We start from the raw sequence: 21,816 nt of genomic DNA on the forward strand, positions 1-21,816 counted from the left end.
AAAAGAAAAATTCACATTAACCAGTAATGAAAACGGCAAGGTACTAGAGCAAGAGTAGACACCAGTAGTACTGTATTTAGTCACTAATTTTATACTATAATTGCCTAGTATTCACCAGTGTAATAGAATATGCATCTCGGAAACAGATTCTTGAATATATGAGAAAGGAAACACTGAAAGCCAATAACTAATTATCCAAAGCAAGCTTATTATTTGCAAATATCAACTCACCTGACACCTTATATTATACTAAATAGGGAACAGCCATAAAGATACCATTCTTTTGGTTACAAAATTAGCAAAAACTAACAGCATAACAATATTCAATGTTGGGATTGGTGCATAGGGAGAAGTACTTTCAAAATAATGGCGGGAATGTGAAAGCAATTTAACAGTGTGTATCGAAGTTTTTTCAAAAGTTCATTCTTTGACCTGGTAGTTCAACTGATGTTACATCCCCTGTTGGGGTATTAAAAAACCATCCATTGTGAGGTTAAGAGATTTTAATAATCTAAGGGAAACTCTAAGAAATAGTGCAGCATGAATGATGGTTAAAAGCCTGAGATTTGGCATTAAATAGAATTTAAGTCTCATCTCTGCTATTTACTAGTTTATGTGACCTTTGTTACTTAATCTCTCTAAATCTGTTTCCTTATGTATTTGAAAAGGGAAGGCATTATTATGAAGACTAACATATATATACAATCCTATATACTCAATAAATGCTAACTTATTAACAAACCATAAAATATGTTAAGACAGTAAGAGGTAGGGTTTTATTTACAATGTAATCTGCCTATTTAAAAAATATATGGTATACACCAAAGTGTTGAGGATATCGTTAGTCAACAGAATTGAGTGCTTTTGATCTTTTTTATATATCCCTATAATCAGCATGCTACTTTCACAGTAAGAGGAAAACAAACACTAAATAGGTAGTAACAGAGTTAAGAAAGCAGTGTGTTTTATCATTAAATTGAAAACCTAACCTATCCTTATCTTAAAGCTAACTAGAACTAGTCAGCACAGTTTCCTTGTCGTAGGCTATGATTACAAACTAATGCTTTTCTCAAAGGTATTCCACCTTAGATAATCTGGGACAATACTTCATTATTCAGATCCTTATGTAAAATTAAAAAAAATGAATTTATGAAACATAAATTTATTTAAATAAACTTGAAACACAAATGTGTTATTTTCAAATTGTAAATTTTATAACCATTATATAAATGGGCACTGATATACAAAATAATGTCAGTTGCTAAAACATGACAATTCACAGCAGGCCTACATCATATAATGGCAGAAATCTTTAAACACAAAATCTAATGATTAGAACCAGAAGTTGAAGGCCCACTGAAGGAGTCCTTAATATCATGAGGCCTAGGTTTCAAAAAGCTACCAGTTCTAGAACGGATTTTACTCTGGAACTGTTTCTTAACTATTTCTTGTTGCATCTCTTTCAGCGTGAAGTGGAATCTCTGAAACTCAGGTGTGGCATCAACAAAGTCAAGAAGGTAGTCCAAATTCTCTCTTACAGCAGATAATTTAAATTCAGCAGTCTGCTTCTCAGTTTCTCCTCCTTTTTGAACAACTTCCTTTGTTATTCCACCTTTGGTTTTTAGGAGACAACCCTTTTCTTCATCTCCATTTAACCACACCCTATTATCATCCAACTTAGTTTCCAACTCCCCACATTTTTCAAGAATTTCTCTATAATCCCCATCTTCTAAGCCTTGAAAATCATATTCAGGTTCCTTTTTGTAAAGAAGATTTTCCCATGCATTTGCTATGGTTATTTGTTTTACTTCATCCCAACTTTTTGCCCAGTTAAAAATTGCACTTTTTATATTGTACATTTTAATTTTGGAAACTCCTTTATCTCCTTTCTCTTGCTCATCATCACTTTCTTCAAATATTACAAGACTCTCTTCAAGTTGCTTCCATCTATACAGTCGTTTGCAACTCAAGATCACACCTTGATTCATTGGCTGAATCAAGGTTGAAGTGTTATGGGGAAAGAACATACATTTTATTCGACCATCCTCACTGGTTAGTGATTCAGAGGAAGGATGAGCTGGGCAACTGTCCAGAAGTAACAACGCCCTGATGTCCTCTTCATGAAATCTTAGGACATTAAGTTGAAAATGTCGGACCTCAGGAACAAAGTTTTGAAAAAACCACTCTGAAAACAATTCTCTGGTGAACCAAACATCTTTACTGGGTTTATATATCACAGGCAATGTACTTGTGTCCTCTTTCACACTTTTGGGCAGTTTTGATTTTCCAATAATGATTGACTTTAATTTATGAGTTCCATCTGCATTTGCACATAAAAGGGCAGACAACCTTTCTTTGTTTATTTTCTTCCCTGGTAGGCAGATATCCTTCCTACTTGCCTGAGAATTTTCTGGCATTGACTTCCAAAAGAGGTCTGTTTCATCCCCACTGTATAGCTGAGCTAGACACAGCTTCTCCTCTTTGATTATCATGGACAGTTTTTGTCGAAATGGTTCAACATTTTCAGAAACTGAACTTAGGACTTGTTCGCCACATCCTTTTCGGTTCCCAATTGCATGCCGATTTCGAAATCTAAAAAGCCAACCAGTGCTAGCTTTGAAATCTGTTCGCCCAAAACACTGTGCGAATCTCTCTGCAGCAGCCTGAAGCTCCACGCCTCTTACCGGAACACCAGCTGAGCGTTTCTGTTGGTACCACATGTAGACCGCATCATCTACATCACCATATTTGGCTCCGGTTGTCCTCTTTCTCTTCTCAGCCCCTACTAATGGCATGTCCTGCTTTAGTACAAAGTCTAGAATTAACTTCTTATTTTTTTTAATGTCATAAAATGTTGACTTACTGATTCCAAATTCATCCATTACACTTTTAAGTGATCGTCCAGCTTCAATTCTACTTAGAACCTTCATTTTCTCCTCCAGATTCAGTGTTGTATATTTCCCTCTCTTATTCATACTGAATTTAACTCTGAACAACCAACAGGAAAAAACAAAGGGAAAAGCCTTAATGAACTGGCAAAAAAAACCCCCACATTTTTAAAACAAAACAGCTCAAAGCCCCAGAAGGCATGGGCATTGTATTGGAGGATAATGGACTGAAGGGGATAACATGGCTGAAGAGTTAGTCTAGAGGTGGAGGTCTTACGTACTCCGAAAGCTCCCAGTTCCAAAATCCTGTCTGGCTCTTGCTCCTGCAAGCCATGAGTCATCATTTTTTGGAATGCCACCTACTTCTTCTCTTTTGACAGATATAACAGCCTCGGTCAGGAATGACAAGAATACCTGCATACTTTCCCTAACTCAATACAGGAAAAGTGACAATATCAAGAGAGGAGGGACTGAGCAAGATGTGCTCACAAGAAAGGACCCAGGTGGAATAAGTTTCAATAAAAACCGATGCTTGAGAAGAAGGGAGTGTGAAAGACCCATAGGCAATGACAGAGTAATCTTGTGTGTAGCAGAGATGCAATGTGGCTTCTCCCCTTCCAAAAAGACCTGATTTTACCTCACTGCCCGAAAAGAGAATGGCGCTCATATTGCTTTGTATATAGCGCTCACTGGGCAGCAGTTCATTTATCTGGATAAGGGCTACAAGGACCCTGACATCGGGATGTATGGAGAGTTGGAATTTAGGAACAGTTGTACCGAATCTTGAAGTGAAGAAGAAAGTAAGTAGTTTTTGTTGTACGTATGAAAGAAATCCAACTTTTACTGCATTCAATATAGTATTCTCAAGCACCGTGCTTTGAGTGTCTCTTGTGTTTGCCAAGGTAATATATAAGTATGTAAATAATTCGTTAGTGGCACTTTACCATTCTCAGGTCTTCTTTCTTGGGAACATCTGATGTATTCTCAAGTGCTATTTTTCACTGAAACTGTTCTCTGAGAACAAGTTTCAGAATCACAGTAATTCTTAGAGATGAGCCCAAAAGTTTTACAAATATTTCACCATAGTTAAAACATTTTAAAGATCTGTCCTTTCATTTGCTTTCCTAAATTTACATTGTAAGTAACATGCTTTTCATATTTGAGAGTTTGATTTCTCTTCAGTGTTTATTTTACTTAATTTGAACCAAGACTCAACTTTTCCACAGAAGAAATCTAAAAGGTTTCTCTGCTGCTGTTTCTGATCAATTGTTTCTCATAAATCCTGCTGGCAAACTCTTCTGTCCCTCTAGCCCTCAAATACTCTTTTTGGGTCCTCCTGGTGCTCCCCAAAGCCATTCCAGGTCCTTAGAAATGTCTTAGTCTAGATTAATTTCCTGGTTCTCATTCCAGATACACAACCTCATGGGAAGAAACAAAAACTGCCACTTTTATCCATTCCAGGTGCTATGAAGAAAGAAAAGTATGTCAGAGAAATAAGGGAAATGGCTGGTATCTCAGTTATTCTTCCTCTTATTTAGGGCAGAATCTGACTGGCCCATTCATTCCCCAACTACATAGAATTCTCTCTCTCTCTCTCTCTCTCTCTTTTCTGAGACAGAGTCTTGCTCTGTCACCCAGGCTGGAGTGCGATGCCACTGTCTCAGCTCACTGCAACCTCCGCCTCCTGGTTTCAAACAATTCTCCTGCCTCAGCTTCCTGAGTAGCTGGGACTACAGGTGTGTGCCACCACACCCGGCTACTTTTTGTATTTTTTTGGTAAAGACAGGGTTTCACTATGTTGGCCAGGCTGGTCTCGAACTCCTGAACTGGTGATCCGCCCGCCTCAGCCTCCCAAAGTTCCGGGATTACAAGCGTGAGCCACCACGCCTAGCCCAAAGAAATCTCTTAAGTCTCTCATCTAATAACCCAGAAGAGTCAGACTACTGGTTTTCCTCTAACATTCATTGCAAGAAATGCCAACTATGAGTGATGGAGCATGGAGAAGATTACAAGAGAATATGGTAGTAATTAGGGTGTGGAGCCAATGGCAGGCTAAGATCAAGCAACTTTCTAAATGAGGCAACTATAAGGCAATTAGTAAGTGATAACTCAGAGATAAATCTTGGTTTATTTCTTTCACTTGTAAATGGAAAAATAAAGTATCTGCTAACCAATAGCAGCACCATTAACTCCAGCCAGTCACCTAGCAAAAATATTCAGTTCACTATGGCAGTTGTGTGGGTGTCTCAGAATTAATGTATTTGCTTTCAATGCTTCTCAGCTGTACCGTCGTCTCTTTTTTTTTTTTTGAGATGGTGTCTGGCTCTGTCGCCCAGGCTGGAGTGCAGTGGCGCAATCTCAGCTCACTGCAACCTCTGCCTTCAGGGTTAAAGCCATTCTCGTGCCTCAGCCTCCCAAGTAGCTGGGATTACAGGCACGCACCGCCATGCCCCGCTAATTTTTGTATTTTTAGTAGAGACAAGGTTTTGCCATGTTGGTCAGGCTGGGCTCGAACTCCTGACCTCAAGTGATCCACCCACATAGGCCTCCCAAAGAGCTGGGATTACAGGTGTGAGCCACTGCGCCAGCTATGGTCATCATCTCTAAAACAGTGCCCAAGCAAGGGGAGGTGAATGAAACCAAAAGGAAAGGCTCGAGAAACATTTGTGGGCTTCAAAGGATAAGCCACTATGGCAGCAAACCTCACATAATGAAAATCATCAGTGGCCCTCATTCACTATTCACAATTTGTGCCTTGCATGCCTCTTTTTCCCATGAATCCCTTTTCCATTTTCTTCTCCCTTTAACCAACTTCCTAACTATATTATGAATCAGGCCTGTCAACGATATCCAAGGGCACTGCTTAGCACTGCTAGCAGAACTTCACTTATTCAACTTAATAAATGCTAATTATATATTCAGCATTGGGCCAAGTGATAAGAATCTTAATGCTGAGGGCGTTACTGTCCACTGGTTCTGATAGACTGAGAACAATACTTACTTCTGAAGAAATGAAGTCCCAACCTGGCTGAGATATTAAGGAAATGAACCTACTTAGACACATATTCAAGTGACTTAGGCAGACGCTCATTATTAAATCTGTTTATCTTTCTCTCTCACTTAAAAGGGATCAAGATCTATGCCTAAGATGAGTTACATCCTATCCTATCCAAAAGCAAACATAGCATAATGACCTGGCAATGGCCTCTCATCTTCATTCTCACCTTAAACTTACCTTAGATGAACTGCCCTAGAAAGAAGCTCGGTCAAAAATGCTCAAATGGTGCTCCAGGATTTACTTTCTTTTTTCTTTTTTTTTTTTTTTGATACGGAGTCTCGCTCTGTTGGCCACGCTGGAGTGCAGTGGCCAGATCTCAGCTCACTGCAAGCTCCGCCTCCCGGGTTTACGCCATTCTCCTGCCTCAGCCTCCCGAGTAGCCGGAACTACAGGCGCCCGCCACTGCGCCCAGCTAGTTTTTTTTTGTATTTTTTAGTAGAGACGGGGTTTCACCATGTTAGCCAGGATGGTCTCGATTTCCTGACCTTGTGATCCGCCCATCTCAGCCTCCCAAAGTGCAGGGATTACAGGCTTGAGCCACCGCGCCCGGCCCCTCAGGATTTACTTTCTTAAATGCACTCTTTTCATTCCCATTCAAAGGACTGCAGTATAAGTTCTACATAAACTCGTTTTCTAACTTTTAAAACTCTTCCTCTAAATGCAGCCCAACTCAGTAAAAACGTACTTAAGATCTCACACTCTAATAATTTCCAGCTTTTAAAGCCTTTACTCCCACCCTTCCCTCTGCCTGGAATGTGTCTCCATACCCTGCTGTGGACAAAATCCCTGTGGACAAAAGGTCTTTTATAATTTCCCCAACCCCAAATCAACTTTGATTTTCTCGGAGTTCTCACAGAATTCAGTTTATGTCCTATTCTTACTTTGTGTTACTGATATTCATGACATTGCCTCAGTCCTTTCAATAGACTGCTTAAGGACAAAGACGTCTTTTTTTTTTTTGAGACGGAGTCTCGCTGTGTCGCCCAGGCTGGGGTACAGTGGCGCGATCTCGGCTCACTGCAACCTCCGCCTCCCGGGTTCACGCCATTCTCCTGCCTCAGCCTCCGAGTAGCTGGGACTACAGGCGCCCGCCACCTCGCCCGGCTAGTTTTTTGTATTTTTAGTAGAGACGGGGTTTCACCATGTTAGCCAGGATGGTCTCCATCTCCTGACCTCGTGATCCACCCGCCTCGGCCTCCCAAAGTGCTAGGATTACAGGTTTGAGCCACCGCGCCCAGTCAAGGACAAAGACGTCTTACTCAGCTCTGTAACACTGGCTACGCATAGCTGACTTAATAGTCCCTTGACTGCTATAGGCTGACGTTACAAAAACTGGTAATTCGGAAACCACTCATACTGGACTTATTAAATAATCCCTCAACTGGTACAGACTGACATTACAAAAACTGATTAATTCAGAGATCACCGAACACCCAAAACACTTAGATTCTTATAACTATGATTCAGTAAATATGTGTGGAATGCTTATCTTATCCAGGTGACTATGTTAGGCGCTGCATGAGATACGAGATGAAAACAAGGTTCCCATTTTCCTGGGAAGAATACTGGAGTGGAAAACGCAGAAGATATCACAACAGGAGAGCTATTTCCGATTAGCCGCCGCCACTGCTGAGCTATGTGACCCTGAGCAAGTCATTAGGTCTTCGTTTCTCTGTCAAGGAGAGGTAGAAAAAGTACCTATTTCACAGGTTCAAACCTACCTCACAAGAAAAAATAGTTGTGGGGAATGCGTCACGAGACCTAGAAAACGGTACAAAACCCTCGGGGGGCCGTTGTTTCTGAGCTAGCCAGTGGCCCGACCCGGACAAAATGCCTCTACGTCGAGGAGGCTGCGACGAGCCCAGCAACAGCTCGAGCACTGCCGGCCGGGCCGCGGGAAGCCCGAGGACGCGGCGCGCGCAGCTGGGCGGCGACCCTTACCCGGCGAGGCTCCCGGGCCCCGACAGCCACACAGAACAGACGTGGCAGTGCGACGCCTCCCCCACTGGGGACACCAGACGGCGACAGCCACGCGGTGAGCCGGTGCAAGGCCCTCTAGGCTTCCGCGGGTCTGGAGACTCGGTAGCGTTAACCCTTCCCCACCTCCGGGGCCGGCAGCAGTTTCTCTGGCGAGGAAGTAGGCCGGTTTCAGACGCCTTAGCCGGAAGGCGGGCCTCCGCGCGCCCTCGGAAAGCGTCACTTCCACTTCCGGCCGGCTCTCGGGCTCTGAGCCTGGACAGGGCAGCGGTAGGGCAGCTCCGCTGTGGGACGGCGGTTGCGCGCCTCAGATCGGCAACCTTCCGCGCGGCGGCTTGAGTTTGAGCGTCAGAAAGCGAGGAGCGGCCTTCACGGAAGCCAGGCTGGCCGAGGTAACCGAGAAGCAGCTTCCCCTATGGCTTAGACCCTGAAGTCGCTGAAGCGGCGGCGGCCGCAGGGGGGCAGACATTTTCCGTAGGCGGCGGCCGCGGCGCTTCCGGGCCGCGCGGCTGGATCCTGAGGCGGGGCCCCCGTCGGGCTCGAGAAACCATTCTCTCCCTGCTTTTCGCAGCTATAGTCCAGAGGCGCGGCTGAAGCTCGCTGGGACACTGCCCGCTTGCCTAGTGCCCGCCGGCACGCCTGTCGCAGACACAAGCTGTGGCGAATCCGAGTGCTGGCAGGCAGCAGTGCCTGCAGCTCCTTTACCTCAGACCCTTTACCGCCTCCGCTGGCATTTCCGTGTCCGGCTGATGTTATGCGGTCGGTTGAGCCTCAGGGCTAGCGGCTTCTGCTGATGCAAAAACACAGGAAGTGTCTCTGTGCTTCCGGAGCCGGGGTGGGCAGCGGGGCGCTGGCCACTTCTTTGAATACCGGTGGCATCCTGGCCAGAATTTCGGTGCCGTTTCTGCTGGCTTACTTCAGGAAAAGTGAGGCTCACGGCTCTCCTCAGCCCCACTTAGAAGTCTAAATGACCTTCCGAGAAATGTAAAGTCAGCAAAAGTTTCACTTTCATCGTCACCAGCTCCTATTGGAGTTGATATTTCGTAGACATCAGCGACAAAAAGAAAATATGGCTTGATATTTTGTAAATAAAATATCCTTTCTTACGTGATATTTTGTAAACAGACCAGTTGTGATTTTGTCCAGATCAAGTAAGCACAGTTAAAAATGCGTGTAGGCCGGGCGCGTTGGCTCGCGCCCGTAATCCCAGCGATTTAGGAGGCCAAGGTGGGTGGATCACTAGGTCAGGAGTTCGAGACTAACCTGGCCAAGGTGGTGAAACCCTGTCTCTAATAAAAATACAAAAATTACCCGGGCATGGTGGTGTGTTCCTGTAATCCCAACTACTCGGGAGGCTGAGGCATGAGAATGACTTGAACCCGGGAGGTGGAAGTTGCAGTGAGCTGAGATCACGCCACTACACTCCAGCCTGGGTGACAGGGAGAGACTTCATCTCAAAAAAAAAAAAAAAAATTAATATAAATCATCTGCATGGCAGGCTTTATGTGTCTTGCAAAGAAGAATGATGGGCATATTTTTGCTTACTTGGGAGACATGGTCTGAAAATAGTTTACTTTTTTACTTTCCTTCTGTAGTAACCCCTCCCCCCACTTTATCTGGGTTTCACTTACCCGCTGTCAACTGCGGTACAAAAAATATTAAATGGAAAACTCTAGAAATAAATAGTTCATAAGTTTTAACCCTTTTTTTTTTTTTTTTGAGATGGAGTCTCGCTTTGCTGCCCGGGCTGGAGTGCCCTGGTGCGGTCTCAGCTGACTGCAACCTCTGCCTCCCGGATTCAAACAGTTCTCCTGCCTCAGCCTCCTGGGTATCTGAGACTACAGGCACGCACCACCACACCTGGCTAATGTTTGTATTTTCAGTGAAGAAGGTTTCACCATATTGGCCGGGCTGGTCTTGAAGTCCTGATCTCAGGTGATCCACCCACGTTGGGCCTCCAAAAGTGCTGGGATTACAGGCATGAGCCACCGCGCTCCGCCAGTTTTAAGTAACTTATTACAGTGTTTTATTGTTAATCTCTTATTGTATCTCATTTATAAATTAAACTATCATAGCCATGTATACATAGAGAAAATAGTAAAATGCAGTTAGATGCTGTTGGGGGTTTTAGGTATTCACAGAATGTACTGGAACTTACACCCCTTGGATAAGGGGGTACTACTGTATTTTGATCTCACTGTCTCAGCTCTTTTGCCAGTATTCCTACAATGGAAAATCTTAAATGTTGTTTTTTAAGGTGCCTTTATTTTTAGTTTTTAAATTAGAGAGACAAAGTCTTGCTCTAACTCCCAGGCCAGAGTGCAGTGATGAGGTCATGGCTCATTGCAACTTTGAATTCCTAGGCTCACGTGACTCTCCCACCTCAGCCTCCTGAACTAGAACTACTAGTGTGCTCTACCATCCTGGCTTTTTTTTTTTTTTTAATTTTGTGTTTTGTAGAAACGGGGTCTTGCTATGTTGCTCAGGCTGGTCTGAAACTCCTGGCTCAAGTGATCCTCCCACCTCGGTCTCCAAAAGTGCTGGGAATACAGGCATGAGCCACTGCACCTGGCCTAAAATGTTTTTAAAGTGAAGGCTTCCATCTTCACAAGAGGGTGAAGGGTCATAAAAGTTGTACTCCCCTTACTAAAGACAGACTGGGATGATCTGTTAAAATTTAAGAGAATCTCAGAATGTTTTCCTAATCTTATTTTCTCCTATTCTTTTCTTATGGGGAAGATGGGATAGGAGGCACACCAGTTAAATCCTTGGAAAATCCCAAAATACCTTTCAGCCAATGGGTGCCAATTTTCTTACCCACCAACCTTTCCTAAATTGTTTTTCTTTTTATAAAAAAGACAGTTGTCCACTGACATTTGTCTGTTTTGTGCTGTGCTTGAGCTGAATAATAGAAAAGGAGAAAAACAAAGAACCTGCTAGTTGATTTTGAAGGGAAGACAGGACATCTTTTCTGTTCTTTTTTCTCATAAGTAGCAAGTGATGAGGGTCATGTGAGTTTCTTATTGATATGTACTTTTTTTTTCTTGTCCTCAGTGCTTTTAGGAAGAAGATCCTTTTATTGCTTTTGTACAAGACCAGACGGGATCTCATTTGTCAAACGTGGTACCAATTGGGTGTCTTAACATAGGAACAGAACTTCCTAGAGCAGAATGATGATGGTAGATCTGAAAGTGGCTGCATACTTGGACCCTCAGATCAGGGCTTTGTGGGAGACCAAGGGACCTGCAAGAGAGAGCTCCGGTCAGAGTAAAAAATCTCCTCAAATGGACAGTCTCGATCCTAAGAGCTCTTGCTGGCACTTCCGGAACTTCACTTATGATGAAGCAGCTGGACCTCGTGAGGCTGTCAGCAAACTTCAAGAATTATGTCATCTATGGCTGAGGCCAGAGATCCACTCAAAAGAGCAGATACTGGAACTGCTTGTGCTAGAGCAGTTCCTGACTATTCTGCCTAGGGAGACACAGACCCAGATGCAGAAGCACCATCCACAGAGCATTGAGGAGGCTGTGGTTCTGGTAGAACACTTGCAGAGGGAATCTGGTCAAACATGGAATGGGGTGAGAAGAAAGATTCCTGGCATGTACAGTGAAATAGGATGCAGGTGGATATAGTAGCGATGGTGGCAGTTAGTTGAGAAATTAGATGCATTAGGTCACTGTTTTTTTTTTTTAGGACAGTTAAGGTGGGAGTTGAAACTACAGACCCACAGAAAAGTTCAGAGGTTTCAGAGATTGTGGCAGATACTTCCCTGGCCTTAGAGAAAGAGAGTTGCTTTTGCTCTCTTTGGAGCCAGGGTGAATTGAGGGTGATGGGCCTAGTCTGGCTTGGCCAAGGAGACAGGACTTAAGTACTTAGAAACAGAATAAAAGGTAATAAAGAGTCAGGGAGGCCGGGTGCAGTGGCTCACATCTGTAATCCCAGCACTTTGGGAGGCTGAGGTGGGTGGATCATCTGAGATCAGGAGTTGAAGACCAGCCTGGACAACATGGTGGAACCCTCTCTCTACAAAAATAAACAAATTAGCTGGGCATGACGACTGGTGCCTGTAATCCCAGCTATCCTGGAGGCTGAGGAGGGAGAATCATTTGAACCTGGGAGGTTGCAGTGAGCCAAGATCACGCCATTGCACTCCAGCCTGGGTGACATAGCAAGACTCCATCTCACGAAGAAAAAAAAAAAAGGAGGGGGCCGGGCACAGTGGCTCACACCTGTAATTCCAGCACTTTGAGAGGCTGAGGCAGGCAGATCCCCTGAGCCCAGCCTGGGCAACATGGTGAAACCCCATCTCTACAAAAAACATCAAAATTAGCCAGGCATGGTGGCACACACCTGTGGTCCCAGTTACTTGGGAGGCTGAGTCAGGAGAATCACCTGAGCCCAGGAGGTGGAGGTTGCAGTGAGCTGAGATCGCACCACTGCACTCCCTTGGGTGACAGAGTGAGACCCTGTCTTAAAAAAAAAAAAAAAGGGGGCAGATCCACAAGGAGAACACAGGAAAACAAGGACATTTAAAGAAAAGGAGAAATTGCCGGGTTCGGTGGCTCATGCCTATATTTTGAACACTTTAGGGGTCGAGGTGGGAGGATCACTTGAGACCAGTCTTGGGAACATAGTGTGACCTTGTTGCTATGAAAAAAAAAAAGAAAACAAGCCAGGCTAATGGCACATGCCTGTAGTCCCAGTTTCACAAGAGGCTGAGGTGAGAGGATTGCTTGACCCAGAAGTTTGACGCTGCAGTGAGTTGTTATTGCAGCATTGTACTCTGGCCTGAGCAACAGAGTGAGACCTTGTCTCTTAAAAAAAAAATGTTTTAGGCCGGGCACGGAGGCTCACACCTGTAATCCCAGCACTTTGGGAGGCTGAGGCGGATGGATCACAAGGTCAGGAGTTTGAAACCAGCCTGACTAACATGCTGAAACCCCGTCTCTACAAAAAATACATAAACTAGCTGGGCGTGGTGGCATGTGCCTGTAATGCCAGCTACTCAGAAGGCTGAGGCAGGAAAATTGCTTGAACCCAGGAGGCAGAGGTTGCAGTGAGCTGAGATCACACCACTGCATTCCAGCCTGGGCAACTGAGCGAGACTCCATCTCAAAAAAAAAATGTTTTTAAATATTAGGAAAAATCCAGCCTGGGCAACATGGTGAAGCTCTGTCGCTACAAAAAATACAAAAATTAGCTGGGCGTGGTGTCGTGTGCCTGTAGTCCCAGCTACTCGGGAGGCTGAGGTAGGAGGATCACCTGAGACTGCAGTGAGCCATGACTGCACCACTGTACTGCAGCCTGGGTGACATAGTGAGACCCTGTCTCAAAAAAAAATAAAATAAAAAAAAAATAACTAGGGGAAGACTGCAAAAGAAAAGAAAACATAGAAAAAAGGGAAACAAAGATTTGGAAAAAAGAAAAATCCCAACAGAATAGCCAAGGAGAAGAAATGCACTGATGGGTAATGTCCTCCCTACAGTAGATGAAAGCCTTTACTGCCTTCCCTTAATGGTGGTTCCTTGGCTCTGCTGACAAGTAGGGAGCCAGGGTATGACTTTGGTGGGTGGCGACACATCTACTGACCTCAGGTCTGCTAGGAAGAATACAGGGCAGGACCTATGTACTGTGTCAAAATCATCTGGAGGTAGGTTGGAGCCACTCTTTCCCCTTTTTTCTCCATTCTGTCCCAATTCTCTGAAAACCTGTGGCTGTAGGCATAATCAGGCTGAAAGGAAGACTTTTAAATTAATTTCTTTGAATTTTAGTGAAAAGTAGAAGATAGAAAACCACAATTGTGGGTTTGAAGTCAAGAGAAAAAGCCTGACAAGACAGCATTAGAATGAGTGGCCTGCCCGGCCGGGCACAATGACTCACACCTGTAATCCCAGCACTTTTGGGAGGCCGAAGTGGGCAGATAATCTGAGGTCGGGAGTTCAAGAGCAGCTTGACCAATATGGAGAAACCCCATCTCTACTAAAAATGCAAAAATTAGCCGGGCATGGTGGTGCATACCTGTAATCCCAGCTACTTGGAAGGCTGAGGAAGGAGAATCAGAGGTTGTAGTGAGCCGAAATTATGCCACTGCACTCCAGCCTGGGCAACGAGCGAAACTCTTCACAAAACAAACAAAAAAAAGATGAGTGGCCTGCCCAACCCTGCCAGTGGCCTGACCTAGACCATATACAGAGGAGTAGAAGCTGCTGTGTTGAAGGGCTGGCAGGAATCACGGTTTGTTTCCTTTTACCCTAGTTTTCTCCTATTTGTGTATAGACATTTGTGGAACATTGGTGGCCCAGTATCTTTAAGCCTTTGTCATTTTTTTTAGTGTCTTAAACTACCGACAATGTGGGCTGTATACCTGTTGCTCTGCCTCCATCCCCACAAACCAAAAGTAAGTTCTGTGGTAACAAGGATGGGAATTATTTCTAGGTTGCAGTCCATGAGCTGGGAAAGGAGGCAGTGCTCTTGGGAGAAACAGCAGAGGCCTCAAGTTTCAGGCTGAAGTCAGCAGATTCCCAACCAGTGGACGTATCCCAAGATGAAGAATTTTGGAATACATACCAGGGTCTGCAAGAACAGCTCAGCAGGAATACTCATAAAGAGACTGAGCCTGTGTATGAGAGGGGTAAGGAGCTTCATGATAATTTCCTTCTCCTGGGAGCTGTGATAATAGTTGATTCACCCAAAATGTCATAGGCATTTTTTGAATACTCTGCTCTGTGGATTTGCAAAACCAGCTTTGATAGCAACTATGATGTCCTTCCAGACAGCAGTAGAAATGCCAACTGTGGATGAAAGTGGGAGTTGGCCGAGGGAACAGAAATAGCTAAACCCCAGAACTCTTCTTGGTAATAACACATGAACTCTGTTCCTTAGAAAAGTGGAGAGGAAGGAAAGAAACAGAGTGAGAAGGCTTAGGGTCACCTCATCCTCATAAAATACAGAAGGAGTTGGGATCAGATGGGCTGTTAGTGGCAGAATGTGAAAACAATTGTGTACCAGGAAAAACATAATAAAAGACAAAAAACTTCATCTCCTACCATACGGTGGAGTCCCTGAGTACTTCATTTTAAGATATCAAATTTTGGTCTAACTCAGAAAAATATGAGAGGAAAAAGAGATTTCCCTTTTATTTCTCTGATGAAGACTGAGGAAATGGTTAATTGGGGAACTGGTTCTAGGGGCTGGTGGATATTTGGTTCTTATTTATGAAGAGACTGCTTCAGGCATCACATACACCACACATGTAAAGGTGTCCTATCTGTACTTAAGACAGGATCAGTATTTTAGAAATGAGCTCAGGATTTTATAGATAAAAGATTTCTTCTGGCTCTTTTCCCCCCACAGCTGTGCCTACTCAACAGATTATAGCCTTTCCTGAGCAAACAAACACCAAAGACTGGACAGTGACACCTGAGCACGTCTTGCCTGAGTCCCAGGTGAGCTGTGCTTTCCAGCTGTTTAGGGCTACCTTTCTCTGCTATACACGATTCAAACTGTCCAGGAGGGGTTCAGAGGTGTGTTAGTCCCGGGTGTTCTCTGGGCAACTGGGTACCTCCCAGGCTGTGGGCTGACCCCTTGGCTCCTTTTTTTTCTGCCTTCTCACTTAAAAAAAATCATGTTCTGTTAATTCCTTTATCGCCTGGCCTAACATGCAGTTCACAGCCAGGTGGCTAGGCTGCTTCTGTATCATGGCAGGTTCTGAGCTGAAGTCCATTCTCTTCTTTAGAGCTTGTTGACATTTGAAGAAGTGGCCATGTATTTTTCCCAGGAAGAATGGGAGTTATTGGATCCCACTCAGAAGGCCCTCTACAATGATGTAATGCAGGAAAACTATGAGACTGTCATCTCTCTAGGTAAAGATTTTCCCTTCCCTTTATGTAGTTGAGTACTCTCTTCTTGGCTTACTGAGAAGGAACCCCAGTGAGGGGTGTCTCACTGTTCCAGGAGCTGGTTGATTCTCAACTAGATGGTGTAGGGGAGGGTGTAGGTAGTGTATCCAGATCACCTGGGGAGCTTTTTCCAAATGTACGTGCTGATTGCTTACCCTACATGGAGTTCTTAATCCCTTCCCTCTCTCTTCCACCAAACTTCCTCTTCCATGTCTTTCTTATCTCAGTAAGGGGCACAACCATTATCCAGTTGCTCAAGGCATACAAAGTAACAGTCCTCCTTTGTTCTGATCTTGTCATCATACCCCATTGTTAATTCATTAGCAAGTTTTCTTAGCTTTACTTTGACGTATCCTAACTCCAACCATGTCTCAGCTTCTTGCACTGTTAGCATCCTGGTGTAAGCCAGTGTCATCTTGAACCAGGCGTACATGAGTAGCTTTTTAACAGGGGCCCCTGCATCTCCTTGTGCCCTTACACAGTCTGTTTTCTATACAGAAGCTAGATTGATCTTTTAAAAACCTAATCAGATCATGACATTTCCTTGCCTCAAAAGCCTGTGGTCACTTACATTCAGAAAAAAAAAAAAAGTCTGATATTACCAGGGCTCCAGAACACTCTACAGTCTGGTTCCTGCTCAACTGTCTGCCCTCATCTGCTACTCAAGCCCTTGCTCAGTCCTTACCAGCCACTTAGCTGGTCTCCTTGCTGTTAGTTGAATTTGTCAAGTTCATTTTTACCCTCTTGTTTAATTTTATTTGGCACACTGGGCTTCCTGAGTACTTCATTTTCAAATTGAGTACTTCTAAGTTTTGCTCAACTCAGAACAATTTATATCATGCGAGGGGGAAAAAAACCCATATATATATACATATCTCTTTTTATTAACTTTCCTCATGAAAACCGAGGATAATCATCTGGGGAACCGGTTCTAGGGGCTGGTAGACACTTGGTTCTAATTTACAAAGAACCAGGTGGTTACCATATACACTCTTAAAAAGGCGTCCTATCTTTCCAGAAAGAATCAGAATCTTCTGTATTTTAGAAATGAGCTACGGATGTTCATAGAAACAAGAGAAATGCCCTCTGGCTCTTTTCCACCCACAGCTTTGCCTGCTCAACAGATTTTAGTCTTTCCTGAGCAGACAAACACCAAAGACTGGACAGTGGCACCTGAGCTCCTCTTGCCTCAATCCCAGGTGAGGTGTGCTTTCCAGCAGTGTAGGGCTACCTCAGCATGACCTTGTCTGCCTTTCCCTGCTGCCCAAGACCCATACTGCCCAGCATGTGCCCTGAGGCATGTTAGCCCCAGAGGTTCTACCCTGGACAATTAGGCTTGGCCCAGAGGGAACTGGGTACCTCCTAGGCTGTTTGCTGACCCGTTGGCTCCTTTTTTTCTGCCTTCTGCCCTGCTTTTTTTTTTTTTTTTTTTTTTTCCCTTAAATCGTGTTGTTAATTTCTTTAGCGCCTGGCCTACCATGCAGTTCATACCCAGTTAGGCTGCTTCTGCAGTGGCAAGTTTGGAGCTGAAGTCCATTCTCTTCTTTAGAACTTGTTGACATTTGAAGAAGTGGCCATATATTTTTCCCAGGAAGAATGGGAGTTACTGGAATACACTCAGAAGGCCCTCTACAATGATGTAATGCAGGAAAACTATGAGACTGTCATCTCTCTAGGTAAAGATTCTCCCTTCTTTTTGTGTAGAAGTTGAGTAATCTGTGCCCAGCTTACTGAGAATGAACCCCTGTGAGAGGGTCTCAGTGTTCCAGGAGCTGGTTGATTCTCAACTAGACAGTGTAGGGGAGGGTGTAGGTAGTGTATCCAGATCACTTGAGGAGCTTTTTCCAAATGTACATGCTCATTCCTTATCCTACGTGGAGATCTTGATCCCTTCCTTCCCTTTCCCCAAATCTTCTCCATCATGTTTTTCCCATCTGAGTAAGGGGCACCACCATTATCCAGTTGCTCAGGGCGAACAAAGTACTGTCATCTTTTTTTTTTTTTTGAGACGGAGGCTTGCTCTGTCACCCAGGCTGGAGTGCAGTGGCGCGATCTCAGCTCACTGCAAGCTCTGCCTCCCGGGTTCACACCATTCTCCTGCCTCAGCCTCCCAAGTAGCTGGGACTACAGGCGCCCGCCACCATGCCCAACTAGTATTTTTTGTATTTTTTTAGTAGAGTCAGGGTTTCACCATGTTAACCAGGATGGTCTCAATCTCCTGACCTTGTGATCTGCCTGCCTTGGCCTCCCAAAGTGCTGGGATTACAGGCATGAGCCACCGTGCCCAGCTAGTACTGTCATCTTTTACCCTGATCTTGCCATCATACCCCACTGTTAATTCATTAGCAAGTTTTCTTAACTGTACTTCGACATATCCTGACTGCAACCATGTTTCAGCTCCTTGCACTGCCAGCATCCTGATCTTAGCCAGTGTCATCTTGAAGCAGGTCAATGTCAGTAGCTTTCTAACAGGTCCCCTGCCTCCGCTCTTGTCCTTCCACAGTCTGTTTTCTACACAGAACCCCGATTGATTTTTTGAAAACATAATCAGATGGTTGCGTTTCCTTGCTTCAGAAGGCTGTGGTTACTTCTTACCATATTTGGAGAAAAATCTAAACTTCTTACCAAGGCCTCAGGACCCTCCATGGTCTGGTTACTATGGACTTCTTTGCACATGTGTCCTGCTACTGGTGTGCTTGTGCACTCAGTCCTCTTTAGCCACACTGGTCATCTTTCTGTTACTTGAACTCGCCAGGCTTATTTCTACTTTTCCTTTGCCTTGCATACTTTTCTGCCATGCGGCAAAACTCACTTTTAGGTTTCTGCTCAAGTATTACTTTCTCAAAGAGGTGTCCCACAGGACCTTATCTAAAATAGCTTCACAGGAGCAGAATCTTAAATACTGTTTACCATGATTTAGTTTTCTTTAAAACATTTATCACTCCCTGACATTATTTTGTTTATTGATTGATTGTGCCACCCCTATACTATAAAGTCCATGAAATTAGGGGTCTTCTTCACTGCTATATCCCTAGCCCTCGAGCAGTGCCTAACACACCATAGCCACTCAGTACATGTTTGTTGAATGAATGAGTGACAGTTTCATATCTAGCAATCTGTAATTAGAGAAATTTCACGAAGTGATTTTGGTCTATTTCTTGTACCTGCATATGAACCAGTAATCTATAGGAATGGTAGAAATCTATCCTAGCTGCGGGCCTGTGGCTAAAGAATAAAGGCTAAATAAAAAGTAACTGTAATTATAATAGTAATCACTTGTGCTTATGATACTCAAGTCAGCATCCTTCACATTGGCTCCGCCATACCTGGTCTTATCCAGGCTGAGTCCTTCTAAAGAGTTAATAAGACCAGCTTATATTCCCTGCAACTTCTGGAGCTTGGTTCCCCCTTGGTTGGATATAGGGTATTGATGGCAAAAGAGGGAGAACGTGTACTGGATTCCCATTCCCTGTATCCTTTTCATTGATCCACCATAGGTTTATTTCTTAGTCTCTGCTTTGCATAGCTACCTATAAGTATAGCACAGTATAAACATGATACTAGATCTTGGAGTCTATCCATTTAACCATTTGGAGTAACAAATTGTAAAATGTCTTTGGTCATCCTGAAACAGTCTGGGATTAGTGGACCAATTCACTGTTAAGTTACCAGTCCTTGACCTCATTTTGTCCATTTGACAGCATTGTTTGTGCTCCCCAAACCTAAAGTCATCTCCTGTCTAGAGCAAGGGGAAGAGCCATGGGTTCAAGTATCCCCCGAGTTTAAGGATAGTGCCGGAAAATCTCCTACAGGTAAATATACCATGGGAAGTGGAGAAATGTGCCTTGATATGAACTTTTGCAAGGGCTTAACATTTTAAGATTTTGTTCCTTTTTTTTTAAATCATTGAATTTTTCTTTTTATTCCTATGATTTTCTTGTTCTGGGATACAGATGGGTGATTATGTTTATTCCAACAGGGTTAAAGCTCAAAAATGACACTGAAAATCATCAGCCTGTATCTCTTTCTGACTTAGAAATACAAGCATCAACAGACATCATATCAAAAAAGGCCAAAGTAAAAGTTCCCCAGAAAACAGCAGGCAAAGAAAATCATTTTGATATTCACAGAGTGGGGAAATGGCACCAAGATTTTCCAGTGAAGAAAAGAAAGAAACTTTCAACCTGGAAACAAGAGCTGCTCAAACTTATGGATCGTCACAAGAAGGATTGTGCAAGAGAGAAGCCTTTTAAATGTCAGGAATGTGGGAAAACCTTCAGAGTTAGCTCTGACCTGATTAAGCACCAAAGAATTCACACTGAAGAGAAACCCTATAAATGTCAACAGTGTGATAAGAGGTTTAGGTGGAGTTCAGATCTTAATAAGCACTTAACAACACACCAAGGAATAAAACCATATAAATGTTCATGGTGTGGGAAAAGCTTCAGTCAAAATACAAATCTACATACACACCAAAGAACTCATACAGGAGAAAAGCCCTTCACATGTCATGAATGTGGAAAAAAATTCAGTCAGAACTCCCACCTTATTAAACACCGGAGAACCCACACAGGTGAGCAGCCATACACTTGCAGCATATGCAGGAGAAATTTCAGCAGGCGGTCAAGCCTTCTTAGACACCAGAAACTCCACCTATGAAGAGAAGCTTGTCCAGTGTCCTCATTCTGAAGACATTCACCAAATGGAGCTTGACACTAAAATTTGTGTAAAACAGAAATCACAAACCTTGTTTTTACATCAGAAAATGGCGGGGATAAACATACGTTTCACAGAAAATAATCAAGACTTGGTCTGCAGCCACTCAGTAGTTTTCTGTGGTCACAGAAGTAAACATTGTTCGTTTTGCATTGATCTCTCCAGTCATTCTTGAACACATCCAATAGATACATTTGCAGCGTGGTCTTCCAAAATGAAAAGCAATAACATGCATGTTTAATTGCATACCATTCTCTTCATAGTAGCAGGCTTACTAATTTCAATAGTCTCATGAGGCAGAAATGAATTACAACATAAAGTGTTCCAAGAATGAAATTGGATTTTCTTTCTTTTGTCATTGGACACGGTTTGCAAAGTTGAACATCATTTGAGTTCCTTCTTGAACTTTTTGGCAACTTCTGCTCTTAGATCCTGTTATCACAGTTTTCTACTGTGATGAAATCATGTTAACTTCACCACTAGGGAATCTTCAGATGAACTATTAATGCACTAACTTGTGCCTCTCTCATTGGTGATGTTTGGAAAACAGAAAACATCTCTAATGGAATCATGGGTAAACGGGTTGGAATTTGTAGCCATGGAATATAAGATGTAAAGAATTTTCTGCAATAAAAGAAACTAGACTTACAATGTCAGTAGGATAAAGCAGGTATAAAAATTCGTACTTGGCCAAGGCCTGAAAGAAAATTAGTGGGAATTAAGATCAACTCAGAATTTTGTTTATTTACTTTTTAATTGGTTTTTCTTTGTTACTAAGAATAAGAGACTTGGCCGGGCATGGTGGCTCACGCCCGTAATCCCAGCACTTTGGGAGGCCGAGGCAGGCGGATCACGAGGTCAGAAGATCGAGACTATCCTGGCTAACAAGGTGAAACCCCGTCTCTACTAAAAATAAAAAAAATTAGCCGGGTGTGGTGGCGGTCGCCTGTAGTCCCAGCTACTCAGGAGGCTGAGGCAGGAGAATGGCGTGAACCCGGGAGGCGGAGCTTGCAGTGAGCTGAGATCGCGCCACTGCACTCCAACCTGGGCGACCGAGTGAGACTCCGTCTCAAAAAAAAAAAGACTTAATGTTTGTATGGGAGTTGGAGTGTGTGTGCTGCAGACAGGATCCTGTGGCTCATTTGGCATGGAGACCTGGACATCTAGTCAGGAGGAGACAGTTCCCTAAATAAAGGGTTTGGGAACTGGTGCTGCGTGTTGGGCGAGGATGAGCAAATCCACATCCATGTTGTTTTGTCCTACACTGTAAGCTCTACCT

General features: G+C 43.7%; 2 protein-coding genes across 30 annotated transcripts in view; one reads left to right on the plus strand and one right to left on the minus strand.

The window, feature by feature from the left end:
- Nucleotides 1-1,195: 1,195 nt before the first annotated feature.
- On the minus strand, nucleotides 1,196-8,100 carry TIGD7 (tigger transposable element derived 7). Of its 5 annotated transcripts, none has more exons than XR_012429658.1 (2): nucleotides 8,050-8,100; nucleotides 1,196-4,352 (listed from the first exon to the last, which is right to left on the minus strand). XR_012429658.1 is itself a non-coding variant. In XM_005591082.5 (2 exons), exon 2 carries the CDS (start codon nucleotides 2,973-2,975, stop codon nucleotides 1,326-1,328), a length of 1,650 nt encoding a protein of 549 aa, XP_005591139.3. In that variant the 5' UTR covers nucleotides 2,976-2,988; nucleotides 7,888-8,100; the 3' UTR covers nucleotides 1,196-1,325. The 5 variants fall into 5 exon arrangements, 3 of the variants coding, with proteins under 3 accessions (XP_005591139.3, XP_005591138.3, XP_015298038.3); XR_012429659.1 differs by lacking the exon at nucleotides 8,050-8,100 and adding an exon at nucleotides 6,124-6,259; XM_005591082.5 differs by having other exon boundaries at nucleotides 1,196-2,988; nucleotides 7,888-8,100.
- Nucleotides 8,101-8,160: 60 nt separating this feature from the next.
- The window catches only part of ZNF75A (zinc finger protein 75A), a 46,611-nt gene continuing 32,955 nt past the window's right edge, over nucleotides 8,161-21,816 (plus strand). For 3 of the 25 annotated variants that reach the window (XM_065537036.2, XM_065537035.2, XM_005591078.4), the window contains exons 1-6: nucleotides 8,161-8,315; nucleotides 10,978-11,501; nucleotides 14,359-14,554; nucleotides 15,277-15,368; nucleotides 15,659-15,785; nucleotides 19,523-19,633. In XM_065537036.2, the coding sequence (XP_065393108.1) occupies nucleotides 11,094-11,501; nucleotides 14,359-14,554; nucleotides 15,277-15,368; nucleotides 15,659-15,785; nucleotides 19,523-19,633 (934 nt within the window). In that variant the 5' untranslated portion in view covers nucleotides 8,161-8,315; nucleotides 10,978-11,093. Of the gene's footprint in view, nucleotides 8,316-9,645; nucleotides 9,932-10,977; nucleotides 11,502-14,358; nucleotides 14,555-15,276; nucleotides 15,369-15,658; nucleotides 15,786-17,324; nucleotides 17,498-19,522; nucleotides 19,634-19,800; nucleotides 21,204-21,816 lie in introns of those variants that run through there. The other 22 variants (XR_012429663.1, XR_012429662.1, XM_065537037.2 and 19 more) reach the window with 19 other exon arrangements.

The sequence above is a fragment of the Macaca fascicularis genome, chromosome 20 (genome assembly GCF_037993035.2).
Source record: "Macaca fascicularis isolate 582-1 chromosome 20, T2T-MFA8v1.1".
In the NCBI taxonomy this organism is placed as follows: Eukaryota; Metazoa; Chordata; class Mammalia; order Primates; family Cercopithecidae; genus Macaca; species Macaca fascicularis.